An 18133-nucleotide genomic window follows, 5' to 3' on the forward strand; every position below is an offset into this window, starting at 1 on the left:
CCTGCTGGATTATAGCATTACGGTTTTACTCAGCCCTGACTGTGTGACAATATCACTCATACCACAAAGCAGTTAGCAATCATGGGAGGATTACAGTGACTTTATCAAGCATGTTTATATAAAAATATTAAGCACATCAACAATGTTGATCAGCTGTCATATTTTCCATCAAATATTTGAATCATGCCAAGCTTCTTTTTTTTCCGATGCACAGGGCATTAAAAAGGAAATATTGAAGAAGTCTCTTCACATGATTTCAAGCTAAAGCCTTAAAGTCTTTAAATTAACTCATGTGCTTCTGTGGACATCACTGAAACTGAAAGGGGAAAATTAACTCAATATAGACACTCAGCTCTTTTTAAAGCAGCTTTGAGCTTCTGAGCTTTTTTCTGTTATATGGAGACATAATGCCTATTACAAGTTTAAAAAAAATCCCTTGAACGGAAAGCTATCCTTTTTTAAAAATCGGTAAAGGCTTTTATAGTTATATTTTAGAGGTCTTTATTTTTGGACCATGTACGTGTACCAAACAGATTGAAAGAGGTTGAGCTGTGAGCTTTGTTTGTGAGTGACAAAATGGAGTCATGGTATTTTTGTGATTGCACATTACATCCTACCTCTAATACAAGAAAAAGAGAGAAACATTAAAGCACTATGGGCAAGTGAAAACAAAATTATGAGTAATAATTCCAGAGAGGGCTTGAATAAAGTGTGCAGCATTTTGGAGCAGAATAGTTAGTTTGAGGAGCAGACAATAAATTAAACGTGTCATGTGGCACAAACTCATGGTCTCAACTGTCCACTTACTAGTCAGGGGTATAATGATTTCCACAGATGCCACTGTCACTGCTGCACTGTGTATTAATTTAGTTGGGGCCCTGTGATGGACTGGTCACCTGTCCAGGGTGTACCCCGCCTGTTGCCTGATGGCAGCGGAGATAGGCTCCAGCCTCCCTGCAATCCTGAAATGGATTAAGCGTGTGTAGAAAATACATGGAGGGACTACTGTGAGGGGGGGGTGGCTGGGGTCCCACATGTGCGTACTAGAGGCTACACATTCGCTCATTTCTTTGTATGATCTTAAAGAAACATTGGGGTTAATGTAGTGCATATAATTATATGTACGGTTTAATGATGGGGACCCTGTCTCTCTTACACCTCGATATACATACACTCCTTAATAATTGTTAGGTTACTTAATAAATCCAACTTGTTCTTGTTCTGCATCGATGCACAACCAGAACACCTTGGTGATTGGCAACAACAAGACAGCCGGTCATTAACTCGCAATGACCTGTATGCAGAATTTACTTGGGCTCCACATTCCTTAATTGTGTCTGAAACCTTCTAACCTCTGCCAACTAAATTAATTTTTTTCTCATTTCTTTTAAGCCAACTGGCAGAAGGAATGTGTCAAAAACACTGGTCGACTCACTGAGTCATTTACTGTATACCAAAGTATTCAACAGTCAAGTGTGTGGCTACCTGTACATTTTTTTTTTTTTTTTAAACTTGGCTGAAATTGGGCCACTCAGCACGACAATGATCCCTATCACACCAGCAAATCTACAATTAAATGACTAATAAAAGAAAGGTGTTGCAATGGTCCAATCAAAGTCAAGACTCCAACCTCATTGAAATTTTGTGGTAGGACCCTACTGAGATGAACTTGAGGATGTACAAGCTGAATCATAGGGTGTACTTAGTTTTTCACACATTGCTTCAGAATTTTGGTTTATAATTAATGATGTAATAGTGTAACATGCCATGTGTTGTTTAGTTGTATTTAGCTCATTTTAAGAATTGGTAAGACTTTTTTTCCCTTAGGGTTAGGGCGGCATATTGTCTTTTTTTTTTTTTTACACTGTCAGCTTTTGAGTAAGTATATCATGATATATAGCAGATTTTCACAAAAAAAAAAGCAGGTATTCAAATAATGGCTGGTACAAATTAGAGGTCAAAAACTTTAAGGAGAGGCAAATTTACCAGGTTAGTTATTAGCCAATTCACCACCATGGAGGTTTTTTGGTATTGAATCCATCAGTGGAACAATAGCAGTGCTCACCACTCTGGAAAAAAAAACATGTTTACAGGGATACTGCAGTTCAATCCACCTTCATACACAGATGTTTTAAATTCAAATAGTGGGATAAATTATATTCACTGATCCGCTTGAAGGCTTTTAATTTATAAAATGCAACACCATCGTGTTGCATTTTATTATCAGTGATGAAGCAAAAAAAAAAATACTGACAACAAAGAGTGGATATTTCAAACAAATACAAGGAAACACCCAGAGATAGATTTCATATGTTAAACACATTGTGGCAGCAGCTGTTGCACAGTTTAAAAACACTAATGGGTTTTTTAAATCTTTGCAGAGGTTTCCTATGTGTTGCTCACTGCCCCTGCAGAGTAAAGAATTCTGTGTATTTTTTTTTCAAAGCAGATGGACAGACATGCAGTATTTCAAAAACCAAATAATACTCAACTCAGACCAACAACAACTGATTTCATAACCGAGTGAAGCACCAACAATCATAACTAACAAAGAACCACAGGTGCACTTGACAATCTTCATAATATAACTCTTTTCAATCTATAACAATGCAAAGCTAAGGGAATAACAACAACAGCACCTACACAACCAAGATTTTTCCACTTTAGTTGTAAAATTACAACCTGGTCACAGATGAAAACAATAATATCACTCATTTATAATTCATAATTAATCACTATAACTATGTACTGCAGTGTGTTAACTACAGGGCAACCCAGAAGAAAAATATTTAATCTCATACTTGGAAAATGGACTCTTTTTAATACCACTCAGAGCGTTTTCACACTACAAGCCACATTCACCCACACACTCATACAGCAAATCTTAGTGTTTTTTTCTCAATCACACATACATTAACACACAGACGTATCCGAGGCAACGTGGGATTCAGTGTCTTGCTCAAGGACACTTCGACATGTGTTCTGGGGAAGCCTGGGATCGAATTACCAACCTCCCATCTGACATAGCCACTACTACAAATGGCTGCTTGGATTCATTCAAAATTTGCTTTGTAAAATCTCAGCTCATGACTCATATAAAAAAATATGGCTGTGATTGATTAATGCAGGTGTGACTGATTAAAACAAATCAGATGTCCTTTTCATGCTACATATTCGTGCTATGCTTAGAGATAGCCAGTCAGTCTCCTTTTGGCCCCACTTTCCCTGCATCACACAAGGTCATGCCTCCTATAGTCAATGCTCCCTTTCTCCTTCCGCTGAATTAAGTGTGCCGGGAAGGTACAAGCTTGTGTGTGTGATGACAAGAGTAGATAATAGACTGTCTTTTCTTATCATGTTACATCAAGTATTGTGAGCAACAGAGCTGCTTGTAATTCCTGTTAAGAAAGAAAAAAAGGGCATATTGCATTATTCAAAAAAAGAAAAAAAGATGTCATCCGTTGAGTATCACAGCAATGAAAACTGAACATCCTTGAGAGGAGGGAGGTGTGGGAAAGTGAACCCTCAGAGCTTTCCTTTATTCCACGTATCATAATTGCTTTGCCCGGTGAGAATGACAGTGTACAGGCCACTGCTTTTTGGTCTGTGATGGAACAAAAATGCCTTCAATGCCGTGACTGCAGGAGACTTCAAACACTGACACAAAGTTTCTTTCATTTATGGTCCAATGAAGTCTGAGCGACTGTTAGATGTCCTATGCAGAACAAAAAAAAGGGAGGGAACAGAAGCAGCTCTGCACAGTGTCAAACTGTCTAAAGATGTGTGATTTATTTTTTTTTTTTTCCCACTCCAGTGGCCACACCTCCATCTGCTCTTCAATAAACCAAAAGAAAAAAAAAAGTCCAGATTAATCAAAATCATTCTTTTGTCATATTAATGCTCATTTATTCTTATAGGTTATCATTTCTAGTTTAACCTGGCAACTCTACAGCAATAACTTCCATTTATCAGCACATCATGAGTAGGGCCCAATTAGCATCTTTGATGATAAAGGTCAGAAAGCTTAAAATCCAGTTTCAAGAGACACCGTCTAGGTCAATGCAATTGTAATGGATATGGTCTGACTGGACTATGAGCAGTGCAGCTTCACACTACACAGTGGAAGATATGTGAATTCTTTTTTTTGCAGATGTCTGCTAAAAATGCTAACTATAAAAAGATTGTGTAACAATAGATTCTTGCGGGATCGGCCTTAAGGATGATTTATAAGAACAAACAATGACCTACTTCTGCAAACATTTCTGTCGATTGCTCATTTGTAAGAAAAACGGTGCGACTGCTGTGTGTTTCCTGATGTGTAACATATAATTATCGTAACACAGAGATAAATATCATCTCTGAAAATGTGACGTGCAGCAAATTCACTCCCAGCAGTCAGGCTGTTTTATGTGTCTGGACAGGTTCAATATACAGCTGTGAGCTGATGCAATTAGATGAAGTGTGGAGCAAGCTCAAGGCAACCCTTCTGGTCAGAGAATACCGTCTTTCCAGTAAGAACAAAAGTCAGCCCAAAAGTGCCTACTCCTGCTGGAAAACACCATAGAATAGCACCACTCAGTCTCCGTTGTACAAATAAATAAATAAATAAATAATAATAATAATAATAAAAGAACCCTGTTGATTTCTACAGTCGATAGACACCTTTGTTACAATATTTTATTTTTACTTTGGCATGAAAAATCATTCATTATTCAAAATCAACTGTCATTTCTTACAGAATAATTTAGATATAGCTGGTAATGGGGGAATATAAAAGCTGCCATATAAACAAGAGTGTTTGCCTCTGAAACTGTAGCTCAGTGGAGTACAGTACATGAATATGTGATTTGTTATCGACACACAGACAATCGGAGCATGTTAGTCTTAGATGAAAGGGAGAACATAGAACACAGTTTATACTTTCTGACTGTTTTCTAAGTAAGTCTCAAGCAGCTCTGTATTGATAAACCAACCTCAGGTAAAACCACCTGAAATGATTATGAATATTGTGTCAAATACTTTAAATCTTAGTTTCATGAAAGTACATTACCATCTTGTAGATATTTACCTTGTTATATACATAGCTTTAGCAATCAATCCAGAATGATGCTGGTTGTCACCGGTTGAGACCGGTTATGATATTTTTTTATTTATTGAATTTCATAATGTTGCATATTTTTATTAGAGAAGAGATTTATGTAGTTTTTTCACTACAAGTGAGATCTACCCTCATTGCGTCTTTACTGTTGTTGACTACCAGTTAACAGTTAGGGATGATCAAAGTAATGTGACTATGCTTACTGTAATTTCTGTTCTTATTCTTTGTGAATGTTGCAAAGTACAGATAAAAGTAGGACATCCCATGACTCCATGTATAGAACGGATTTGAATGTAAAAAAAAATTCTAATTACTGATCAAATTGAAAACATGGGTTGTTCAACGTGTTGAAGCAGAAATGTATGTCTGAAATGTGAATTTTTTTTTTAATAATATATAGTTACTGAATTTGATGCTTGAAAGACTGGTCTGCAGAAACAAATTACACCCGTGAAGGCAGCAAAGCAGGTACAAGAACAAGAGAAAAATATGTCTAGTGGACAATGACATGTTGGGTGTGATTGAGCAGCAGTGGTGCAGTACAGACAGACAAGCAATATATTTTTACCATTTAAAAAGGGTTGGAGAAAACACTGAGAATTGCTAATGTATAAAACATTAAACAAAATAAAATGCTTTTGATCGTTATTGTCATGAAATAATGCAATATTACTCATTCAGTTTTTTGAAGGAAATATTTCCTTTAACCTCTGGGATGTGAATTAAACATTAAGTTGACTTTCTGTAATAAGTAGATGTTAGAATGACAAATTAGCTTGAAAAGCAGGCATTCATATTAATAATTTATCTGTACAAACAGTGCATACTCCAGTGTCTAACAAAGAAGTTTTAATTGTCTTGAATCCCATTGCTTCATAAAAAGGGAGAGTGTATATAATGAAACTTTGGATCACTTCTCTTGGTGAAAGCAGTCAATTATTAATATACCAGCCATGAATATGAACTTGACTGATAAGCAGGTATAATGTAATGCTGCATGAAGGGCTGGAAAATGGGTCAAATAATGAAGGACACAAAGTCAGTTAAGTACTGGGTAGGGGATTCATGAGTTGAAGAAAAGATGTCTGTAATAAGAGAAGGTTTATAAAAACTGAATGCTTGTGCCAAAGAAATCTTTCAAATGTCCTCAAGGTAAAGTAACTTTATTACTTAAACCCTCAGAAACAAGAACTTTTACATACAGTAAGCCATGTTTTGTCACACTGCAGTAAGCACTAATCAGCCATAACAATACAAGCACCGGCAAAATATTGAGTAGGTCCCCTCATACTGCCATCCAGCTATGATTAGTCAGGGTGTGGACAAAAAACATCTGAGGGCGTCCCGTCTTGTATCCCGGCATTAGCAAGTGATCGTTTGGGATCTTTGTGGGTTGGGCTTGCTTTCCACACAGATGCCCAAATCAGATTGGTATCTGGGTAGTTTGGAGGCCGGCTGAACACCTCAGACTCAGTGTTGTGTTCTCTGAGCCCTTCCGAAGCAGTTTCCGCATGGCCTACTGCCTTCCTGCTCGATGGAGCTGATATTGTGGGAGAGTGTTGTTGCCATATGGTTTGGAAAATTTTTAAGTGGGCGGCAAGTGTCACAGTAACATCCATGTGAATGTCACAAGGCAGCATTTCACAGTATATCGTGTGTTATATGCTGAAGCTTTTTAGATGTGTTTTTCAACTAACTGTGGGTAAACAGTTACCTGACTCCCGCCCTCTGGTATTCGCATACCATCTGGGACGAACCCACAACCGACATGATTTCAAATGGGGCTATTTTTTTCTAAAACTCGTGCATGTGATTGGATGAAGAATCTGTCCGTCATCTTGACTGACACGCCACTTCAACCACTCCCAATGACTCAACCCGTGACGTAGCTCAGAGCTTACCTGACTCCCGCCCTCTGGAGCATGAATGGGCGGCCATAACGCCGCCGATTCATCCAAAGTCCCACCCAGCGATTAATGATTGGCTCTCATTATTTTATAATCGGACGAAACACATATGACTCCCAGTTTACCTTAGCAGTCTGAACATATTTGTTTTACGAAGTGAAGGTGTTTTGGCTGTGGATTTCTTTTTCACACTCAAAATATACTTTGAAATGTTTTAAATTTGGGAATGGCATTAAAATTGATTCCTCATTGGTAAACTCGGATAAATCTTCATATGCATAGCTTTTGTCATCAAAAGCCTCCAATCTCAAAGACATAATTTCTCAGAACCTAATCTGTAAACCAGATGTTCCATAATGTTTGATATTGTGCATCTCGGGTCACAAGCAACTTTATATACTTTTTAGATAGAAATCATTAGCATAACAAGCTTTTATATAAATTCTGACTATTGTAAGTAGTAGTAGTAGGTTGACGACCACGTGAGTTTAAATTGAGGGATTAACTGCATTTATGACTTTTCAGTCATGTATGAGTAGTTTACAGTTTTAGCCATGCTAGCACAAAGGACTGTAATGTCACTTTGTTGATTATGCACCACTTTGGTTCAGACAGCAATTTCTATTTTGTGATGGGTTGCCATTAAAATTAAACATTAAATCGTAGCTAGAGGATATGTCTTAATCCCAATTATCTGACTTTTTCTTAAACACTACAAGAAGGCTGGCATTTTTTTAATGGATTGCCATGAAATTTAGTGGTGATATTCATGGTGCCCCAACAATCTGTGTAACCTTTACATATTATGATGTAAAGATTAACGGAATAAGATATAGTTTGTCTCATATTTAGGTTTACCATTGGACACCAGCAGCTTCAGCTGTATTAATTTGGTTGTAATAAAATGTTACCAAGCTAGCACACCGAAATGACAAGCTTAACATGGTAAACATCTACATGTTACAGTAGATATAAACATGGGCATCACACTCAGGTGAGGACTAAATTAAAAGACTACAGAGAGGAAGTGGTCTCAGTTCAATTACAAATGAACTCTTACGTGATTCATTAGCATAAGGACTGTGATGTGACTGATTCAACTCAACGCCAAGGTAAACTCCATAAGTTTGAGCTAATTGACTTCTTCGGTTTAACATTCAGTTACGCTCCTCATGCTCACTGTCAGCTTCTTTTTACTGCTCAGTTGTCTGAAGGAAGCAAAAAGCGGAGCAGTATATTATTATTATTAAGTGCATTTGGATCTTCAGCTTGAATAGTTTTATTTGGTATGTTTCCCAGGCAAGTATCAAAATTAGGTCCAAATGCCAACTCTGCTGTTGCTCAGAGTTAAACATGCATTGCCATATTTGACTCATGGATAAATGCGCTTGTCTGGCACACATGACCTTTGTCTTGAATTTACTTTATTTTTCCTTCCTCAGACTCATTTATCCAAGGTAAAACAAAGGGGAAATATGCCAAGTTATCAAACTAATCAACTGTTGAAGACTACATGAAATTATCTATAGGTGTAAAAATATGACTCAACTCTTTGTTTCCATTGTATATAAACATATCGTCATGTATTATCGCAAACTTTCTCTGAATCCATCATAAAATTTGTCTCTTGCAAACAGTCATAATGCTCGGGCCTTATTTGCTACAGTTGACAGGCTAACAAATCCTCCTGTGTTAGTGGCAACTGAACTTCATTCCACCATGGCCTGCAATGACTTTGCCAAATTCTTCACAGACAAAATCCAAAATATTAGACAAGCAGTTGGTACATCAGCAGCAGGTTCAGCATATGTACCGTGTCCACGGAAAACCGGTTTAAACACCATGACACAGTTCCAACCCATTAACAGCAAAGACCTGGTGGACATCTTATGTCAGCTGAACTCCTCCTCTTGCTGCTTAGACATCCTGCTAACAGTTTTTTTTCAAAAGGGTCTCAAAGATTTTGGAGTCAGACCTGTTACAAATCGTGAACTTGTCCTTAATGTCAGGTGTGTTTCAAGAGCCACTAAAAACAGCTGTAATTTAACCTCTGCTGAAAAAGGACAATCTTGACAAGACACAAATAAACAACTACAGGCCCATCTCAAATCTCCCATTTTAAAGTAAGATCATTGAAAAAGCGGTTTTTCAACAGCTTAATTACTTTTTAACATAAAATAACTGCTATGATACCTTCCAGTCAGGTTTTAGACAGCACCACAGCACTGAGACTGCTCTGACCAAAGTGTTTAATGACATGTCTGAATACAGACAGTGGAAACATGTCAGTCTTAGTTTTACTGGATCTAAGTGCTGCATTTGATACAGTTGACCACAATATATTACTGAAACGACTGGAGAACTGGGCGGGTCTTTCCGGAACTGTACTAAACTGGTTCAAAACATACTTAGAGAACAGGAAGTACTTTGGGTCAATAGGTAACTTTACATCTGAGCAGACAAGAATCACATGTGGAGTTCCCCAAGGTTCCATCCTGGGACCTCTTCTGTTTAACAGCTACATGCTACCATTGGCACAGATTATAAAAACAACAAAATAAACTACCATAGCTATGCAGATGACACGCAGATATATATTACAATGTCACCAGGAGACCGAGGCCCTGTACAGGCTCTTGGTAAATGGATTAAAGAGATTAATGACTGGATGTGCCACAACTTTCTCCAGCTAAAGAAAAACATCCAAAGAGGTAATTCTCTTTGGATCCAAAGAGAAACCATTACAGGTCACCACAGAACTTCAATCTATACACCTAGAAACTACCAACCAGGCCAGAAATCTGGTTGTAGTGATGGACTCAGACCTAAATTTGGAAAAACACATTAAGGCAATAACAAAGTCAGACTGCTATCACCTTAAGAATATATCAAGGTTAAAGGATCTGATGTCTCAGCAGGACCTGGAAAAACTAGTCCATGCATTCATCTTTGGTAGGCTTGATTATTGTAACAGCATCTTTACAGGTCTACCTAAAAAATCTGTTAGACAACTGCAGCTTATTCAGAACTCGCTGCTCGAGTCCTCAATAAGACCAAAAAAGTGGACCACATCAGTCCAGCTCTGAGGTCTTTACACTGGCTGCCTGTCCATCAGAGGATAGACTTTAAAGTTCTGATGCTGGTCTATAAAGCTCTGAATGGTCTAGGACCAAAATACATCAGTGACCTCCTGACCCAGTATGAACCTTCCAGACCCCTCAGGTCATTTGAATCCGGTCATTTATCAGTTCCCAGAGTCAGAACCAGACATGGAGAAGCTGCATTCAGCTTCTATGCTCCACTCCACATGTCTGGAACAAACTCCCAGAAAGCCTCAGATCAGCTGAAACACTCAGTGTATTTAAGTCCAGGTTGAAGACACACCTATTTTCAGCTGCATTTGAATAAAGCTCCAAATCTGAAGCTTGAGTTTCAAAACTTAATCACATTTTAACTACTGATTTTTATCTATTGTTCTGATTACTTTCTTTTTTGTTTAAAATTTAAATCTTGCTTTTTATTTCTACTGTTTTAATGTATCTGCAAATGTACCTTGTTGTTGAATTGTGCTATACAAATAAACTTGCCTTGACCTCATTGTACAGTTTTTTGTTTTTTGTTTTTTTACTTGGCCTTTTTCTGGTTCAAGTTAACAGAATGTTTTCCGAGAGCAAGGTTTTCCTGAAAGGTTATTGTTAGAATATGAGTTGAGATCAGTTATACATTCCAATAAGAAGAAATATTACTGACCTGCAAAGTTTAGCCGTCGGATATGCTTGAGCAGATAGGTGCCATTGATGGGATCCATTCTGGCGCAGAGACCCACCTTCCCCGGACAGAGCTCCTGGTGCATGTTGTGCAAAGCATGAGCCATAGCATAGACTGCATCAATAACAAACTGCACTTTTCCCTCCTGCTCAAATTGCGAGTCCTTCCCTATTCGCTCTTGATCTGTGAGACACAGACAGAAGAAAATTGGAAGAACATAAACCATACAGTTTGTTTGTTTTCTTTCAAATTGGTTACATGCATTTCACTCATTTGACTCATTGTAAAATAACCATGTAGATAGGCAAATGTGAGGGAGACTGACAGGGATTTTAACAAGTGGATTTGAAATACTCAGAACTACAGATCTATTTGTTACTATCGGCAACATCACAAAATCAGGTAAAAGATTAACAAAAAAAATTAAGTTTCAAATGATCTCCATGGTAGTCGAGTTGTAGAGTTTGTCTCTGACCCTTGTATGAAGATAGCTGCTCATGATAAAGAAGGGTAGTTGGTGCAATGATAGCATAAAAACTCAAAAATACTGTTGATTTTGCCAGTCAGTGCCACATTGAACAGCTCAACAGTTGTGTGCAAGCTACTTGGATTGAGCATCTTAAATGGAAGATGTGGCATCAGTCCAAAAGGCATAGAAGAAAATGCATTGCTCCTCAGTGAGTCTTATTCCTTCTCCACTGAATGGCTCTTGCCTCTTGCAATTAGCTTGAAGGTAAATATCTGGATCGCCGCAGAGGAGCAAATCAATTCCAACATCTCAAGTGCAAGTTTTTCTCCACCAGGAAACCTCATCAATTAAAAACAAAATCTCTTTCTTGTATCTCCTGAGGGCATACATGGATTTCCCCTTTAGCAACTCTATAGGCATCCGGTTTTGGGCTGACGTGTGTATGCCATTAACTATTAACTGCATGTTAACACGTGACATTTTCTATTAGCAGTTTTCAGAAATTGATGTATGTTGAAATTTGATTGAATCCCGACCTGCTTGGACAGGTACCAATACAATAAAGAAGCAAAGAAATAGAAAATATAGAGATGCATTCACAGCATGGGGATAATCTCCTTACATGCTCAACGTAATAATAACTTTTGATAAGAGTTTATTAATCCTCGCCCGAGTTGTTCCATGGGTTTTTCATATTGTTAATTGCTGTGAGGTCTTAGGAGATACAACATGTCAGTCCTAACTCCTCTCCACAAGCCTCAAATCTTAAAATTGTTTCTATGTAACTGCTATATGTGCAGGAGAGATTATACAAAGAAGGTGTGTTTAATTTAGTTCAACAATAGACTAATTACCAGGGATGAGCTAATGATAGACTGGCATATATTTATGTTACTGCCAAATGGAATTCAATTAGGTTTTGCAAGTTCGTATGAGTGTAGCAGGGGATATGCTGCTGGAGTTCCTACAATAATGACTGTTGGGTAAAAATCATTTAATGGGGAATAGTGCTGTTTAGCTGACTTGCTGATTGCCATATTTACCAAATATTATGTTAAACTGAACCAGCAGTGGTCACACGTATGACAAATTTGGTACAGTACTAAATCACAGCTGTCTTGATAATAAACTCGTAAACTGTTTTAAATGTCTTGAATGTGAAAAAAATATTAAACCATTTGGTGTACAAAGAACTTGTAGCAGTTCAGAAAAGAATGGAACTTAAAATAAAAGTATTCATGTAGTGTTTAGTTATAGTTCTTTGTTTTCAGGCGGTGCCCTGTATTTTATTCTAATCTTTTTACTGTGTTGATAACTCTTAATGACTAAGCTAGCTACTAACACGAGGTGTGTTAGTACATTAATTACATGCAAATACTTCTGTAAAAACGGTGGTGCAGAACTGCAGACATGGCATAAATCTGACCAAGTTCTGTAAATTCTGGTATTAAGGGAAGGGTATTTATGTGATGAAGCCAGAACAGTAAGCTAGCCATTTGTCAAATCCACAGATTGGTAGCTTGGTTGCCTAGTACCGGACTAATGCATAGTAGTAGGCCTGTTCATAAAATCATGGCGTTATGGGTGGAGTCAACTTTTGCTTTCCTTAATTACCCTCTTATCTTGGAGCCCTGACTTCAGACCAGCCTTTAAAATCCTGAACAGAAAATTTCTGAAAATCTTTTTAACAGTCCAACTCTACAATATATGATAACAAATACTTCCTGGTCCTTGATCAAGTCTATGTTCAGCAAAGTTACGTGTCTGGAAAATGAGGTCTGGATACACTAAATTACCATCAGTAGATTTCTTTTTTTTCTGCCCTAATGGCACAGCCATATTCCAAGATAACTATGGCAGGATTATTAGGATCAAACAGTGAAAGAGTGGTTCGTGGAGCATGAGACTTTCTACACATGGATTAACAACCACAGAGTCCAAACCTCAACCCTATTGAGAATAATTGGGATATACTGGAGAAAACCTAATGCATCAGTACGACTCTCCCATTATTAAAACAAGATCTTGGTGAAATATCTATTCAACTTTGGACTGAAATAAATGCAATGTTGCATAAGCTTGTCTAAATGATTCCAGGCCAAAAGTGTGCCAAAATCATGGCTAAAGCTAGTCCAACAAAATATAAGCGTTTGACTTTTTTCTTTTCTCAGTCTTTGGAGATGTTTTAACCCCTTAACGCCTGAATTTATATAAACTATATAAAAAAAAAAAAAAAAAATGTTTTGTGAGTGTGTTTTAGCCTTTAAGTAGATGGTAAATAATGCTGAGATTATTAATTTCACTTTTGCACAAAAAATAAATAGAATTTTTGGTATGTTGCAAATTTGCGACAACAGGCATCCTGGTCAATTTGGAGTCAACGGTTACTCCGGCTACGGTTTGTAGCATATATGCAACAATAGCCGTTAAGGGGTTAAGAAGCTATCGTCGAATATATCCAGGTTCGCATACAAATCTCAGAATAATGTTTTTCAGACTTTGAAATCCCCATTGAATATAATCATCTTGTGAGGCTTTGATTACTACGTATGATATGCAGGTAAATTTGGGTTACTACAGTTTGAAATACTTGTTTACAGTAGACACAAGTCTGAGTTAAATAGAACAAAAATCTGACGTCCATTGAAACTTTATGTATTTTTTTTGTAACTTGTAAATAACACACACATTGACAAGGTAATGGAATGGAACAAGGAAACAATAGATATTTTGTCATGTTTTACAGCTTAAATCACTGAACAAAATGTTCATTTATATGCTGTACTTAAGCCATATTGTTTAATATTAAGTGTAGCAGCTAGAGTTGACCAGCAGTACAGATCAATTCCTGACACTGGGGAATGTGTTTACTCAAAGCTTTACTGTCAAAATAATGATATAGACTATAGAGCTACAATGTTATTTGTGTTATCAAAGTTTGCTTTACCGAACAATAATAGCAGTAAACAAAGAAGGGTTGTAGATGAGAATACTAACATTCCATAACTAAGCACTTTATAACAAATAGTTATTTATCATTCAACATCTGTTCTCTTATGGTTCAAACTATTATCATCGGCCACTTCAATTTAAAGGCGTGCAACCACCCTAAATCAGCTGTCTCGTTCTCCCAGCCAGCTTTCATTTACTACATCTCCAGGCTCCTCGCCTCAACCACATGGGCTTTAACGTCCCCGATTATCTTGAGAGCCTTTGAAATGCATGAATTATTGTTGGAGGTTACGGCTCAGTAATTAAGGGCCATAGGGCCTTGATTGGACAGAGATTGTCAGTTTTGGCTGCCATGCTTATGCCCAGGGGAATCCTGCAAGCCACAGTGGATGTGAGAGTGATATTTCACTTGCAGTCTTGGCAGGCCACCCACACTAACTTTATTTTGTGTCTTATGCAGAAGACCATTTGCGTTTTTCCACCATATCTTTCTGTTGGCATTTTGGCTCTCACACACATTTTCCAGGCTGGCATTTCAGAAATCCTTTTAGATTAGGAAAAGCAACAGCAAAGTGTGGGTGTTTTCTACTGAAGTGTCACACAAGACTTTATGTGACAGAGTGTGTGGGCTCAAGACCTTTGGCGTTTTTACTCGGCCCGTCATGAGCCATAGGCCATCCAGTCTTTTCCTGCCAAGACATTTGGACTGTCTCTTTAATTAATCTGATACTGGTGCTATGTGTCCAAATTCTTCCATTTCAGAATCTGTGAATTTTACTTTAAACTTTTCATTTATAGTGAAATAATTTATTATTTTTCTTATGGCTAATTATCAGGACTTGTATTTTCTTACAATTAATTCAATATTTTTTTCAGTTTTGGATAGTAATTAAATATGTCACAACATCCTTGTTTCCTGCCAAAATGCAAATATCCACTTGGATCGAAAACAAAGAAAAGTAGTATATTGTTTCATTTGAGATGGTGGAAACACCAAAGCTGCTGTCAATTGACTGAGTTATACATAAGATATTGACTTAGGGCAAAAAAAAAAAATCAATAACTTTATATCAATGTTGTAATTTCACAGCATCTCAATATTGGAAGATTAATTGCATCAATAAAGTCTTAACACAAAGTCAAATCGTTACTCAAAGTTTTTTTACCTTCTTGGCTACAGAGACAACAGTAGATGGAACTGGTATGAGAAATGTAGGCTCGTCAAACTGCAAACTACTATGATGGGGAACATTTTGGTAAACTTTATTTATGAATGTGCTACATAAATAAAATGACTCAACTATGTAATGAAAACACGTCCCTTTGGTCAAGAAAAAATATTGAAGACTTGAGGGTGGCATATTAAACCAGGCTAAATATGGCTACTTAACTGGAGGAAGTTGGAGAAATATAAAACAATAAGCTGTGCTGTGTTGCTGTTCCGTACAAGGTCACTTCATGTTGGATAGTAGTTTTTTTTTTGTTTTTTTTTTTTTAATCAACAATCTCACGTAAAAAGGACACAAAGGTGTTACAAAATGTCTAAATGCATTGTAAAAGTCTGGTTTGCACAATTTTTTTCGAATGTAACATAAAGATAACAAGTAATGTCTAAATGAGCCTGTGTGTGCTTAGAGCAGCCAGCAGTATAATTCATAACAAGCAAGTCTGTAAGTTAATATCAAACAACGCCAGCGACAATGTCTCGCTGGAGAGAAAAAAACAATTCAGAAACAGAAACTAAAAGAATATACAAAGACTATCTTACTTTATTATCAAATAACAAACCGGCCTCATGACAGCAGCATACTATTTAAATCATTTCCAGGTTCTACCATGTGAAAATGATTGTGTTTTTGTTTAATGATACAACCAATTCCGACCATGAATCTAAAAAAAAAGATAGTTTTCAGAATTGAACTGCAATAACAGCATTTGTCAAAAAACCTTCCCTCACAATTATTTTAATATTTAAATTTTTCACTCAGATATTTTAATCAAATGAATAAACCCTTCTCTATGCTGACTTCAGTTTAACCAAACAAAAGAAAATCCTTCTTTCACAAACCAGAGAGGTGTCCAAAATATTCCCCATCTGTTGCCCAATGCATGCTGGGACAGACTCCAGCCACCCTGCAAGGCTGTTCAGGATAAGCGGTTTAAAAAAAATAGATGGCTGGATGGAAAAGCGCATGTTTTCTTTATCTGCATTGCTTTGTTTCCTGCAGCTCTCCCACATCATTAATGTGCAGGCAAAGCACAGAGCCTACAGTATCAGACTGGTCCCAGCTCATTCCCTCTCAACATTAATAGCAGCTTTACATCTCCTCCACTCACAGATGAAAGACAAGTCCCACTTTTTTTTCTCCAGTCACTCATGCCCTCCTTATCCTTTGATCACACTAAGCAATGTAACCCTCTCCGGACACTGATAATTCGCAGAACGCCCTATGCGGCTCTCACACAGCTGCCTTAAGGAGCTCTCCACCAGCACAGCCACAACCCGTGTCACAAACAAATTCTTTGAGATTCTCACTGGACATGAAGCTGAGCTGATGGTGAAAGGTAAAATACCTGTAATGAGCGAGGTGAGTGACAGAGGAGCAAGTCACTGCCTTCTGCAGGTATACCCCTACAACTGAGACAGTCTGTCATTGTGTGCCTATGCCATGAATTAAACCTCTGCAGGAAGCAGTTTACAAGAATAAGAATGTTACCATATGATCATTAAATAATTTACTTTAGCATTATTTTTGATTGGTTACTACATTAACTATATTTTGAATGTTTTGCAGGATTGAGGTTTTATTTGTGTCATTATCAACTCCACGTCATTTATTGAATAATAACTTTCTAGGGATTTCCGTGTTGCACTCACAGACCAGAATAATCCAGCCTCCTCATTTTATTTCCACCCTACTTCGAATTCAAATCATGCTTTTAGTTTTGCTAACAACATCAATTCTCAGCAGTGGCCAATAGCTCACGAAAGAAAGAAATGAGCCAAAATCCTTGACCGCAAGTTTGTTTTATGTTTTAAAAGATCAGTAATTCAATTTTTCTCAACCTGAGTTTGAAAATTCGAAGTTCTTGTTAGTCATTGACTGCGTCAGCGTTCCAACATTGTCCAAATAAAGTTCTTAATGTTAATCTCTAATACTTTAAACTAAAGACAGAGAAGTGGACCGACAGCAGAGCCTGGAGTTTGTAGAGCTGATATGTGATTGAGAAATTACATTACTTTGGGGTCGTTACATTCTGTGGTGCTGAGCCAGATCAACATATTATTTGCATCAATAATAAACTTTGAAGGTTATAGAGAACTACCAATCTCAAAAGAGATAGTCTCTGAAGAAGAGCAACATGCAGAGGAGTCAAATTGGACACTCTAAGCCTTAAAACACACCTGCTTTATAGAATAGCTGAAAGGGGTGTTACAGTCTGAGTGGTAATTTTACCCATGCAGGTCATAGACATTTTATTTGGACCGCAGGAAATTGTGTGAACTTGTAGAAAAAAAAGGCAATTTTATGTCTCCTTTAACCCATATTAAAATACATATATCAAGTACAGAGAGCTGTAGTTGCATCTGCTCAGTAACTCAGTGTCCACCTGTCTTAATGAAATTTTTTTTCAGAAACCTTTTAGAAACAACATGGGGATACCTGGTCATTACTTATCTGGGGAATTAACTTATGTCCTTCCAAACATTGATATTAATATCCTGTAAATCTCATATGGCCATAAAGAACAACATTTCAAGCAGTAGCTTATTACAACCAAAGACATTAAATTAATAGCCAGCATGGTAAATTGCATGGCAGACCGTTCTATACTCTTTCCCAGCTCATATTATCTATGTCATTTCACTCGAGCATAATGCAAAGAATTTGCTGATGTAAACAATTCTGAGAGACAGTTTACACTCCAGCTGTAATA

General features: G+C 37.2%; 1 protein-coding gene across 1 annotated transcript in view; it reads right to left on the reverse strand.

Moving 5' to 3' along the window:
- The window catches only part of LOC142377474 (metabotropic glutamate receptor 4-like), a 216629-nt gene that overhangs the window by 25146 nt on the left and 173350 nt on the right, over positions 1-18133 (reverse strand). Inside the window, exon 7 of the mRNA XM_075461613.1 lies at positions 10756-10956. Within this exon, the coding sequence (XP_075317728.1) occupies positions 10756-10956 (201 nt within the window). The remainder of the gene's footprint in view (positions 1-10755; positions 10957-18133) is intronic.

The sequence above is a fragment of the Odontesthes bonariensis genome, chromosome 3 (assembly GCF_027942865.1).
Source record: "Odontesthes bonariensis isolate fOdoBon6 chromosome 3, fOdoBon6.hap1, whole genome shotgun sequence".
Taxonomy (NCBI): domain Eukaryota; kingdom Metazoa; phylum Chordata; class Actinopteri; order Atheriniformes; family Atherinopsidae; genus Odontesthes; species Odontesthes bonariensis.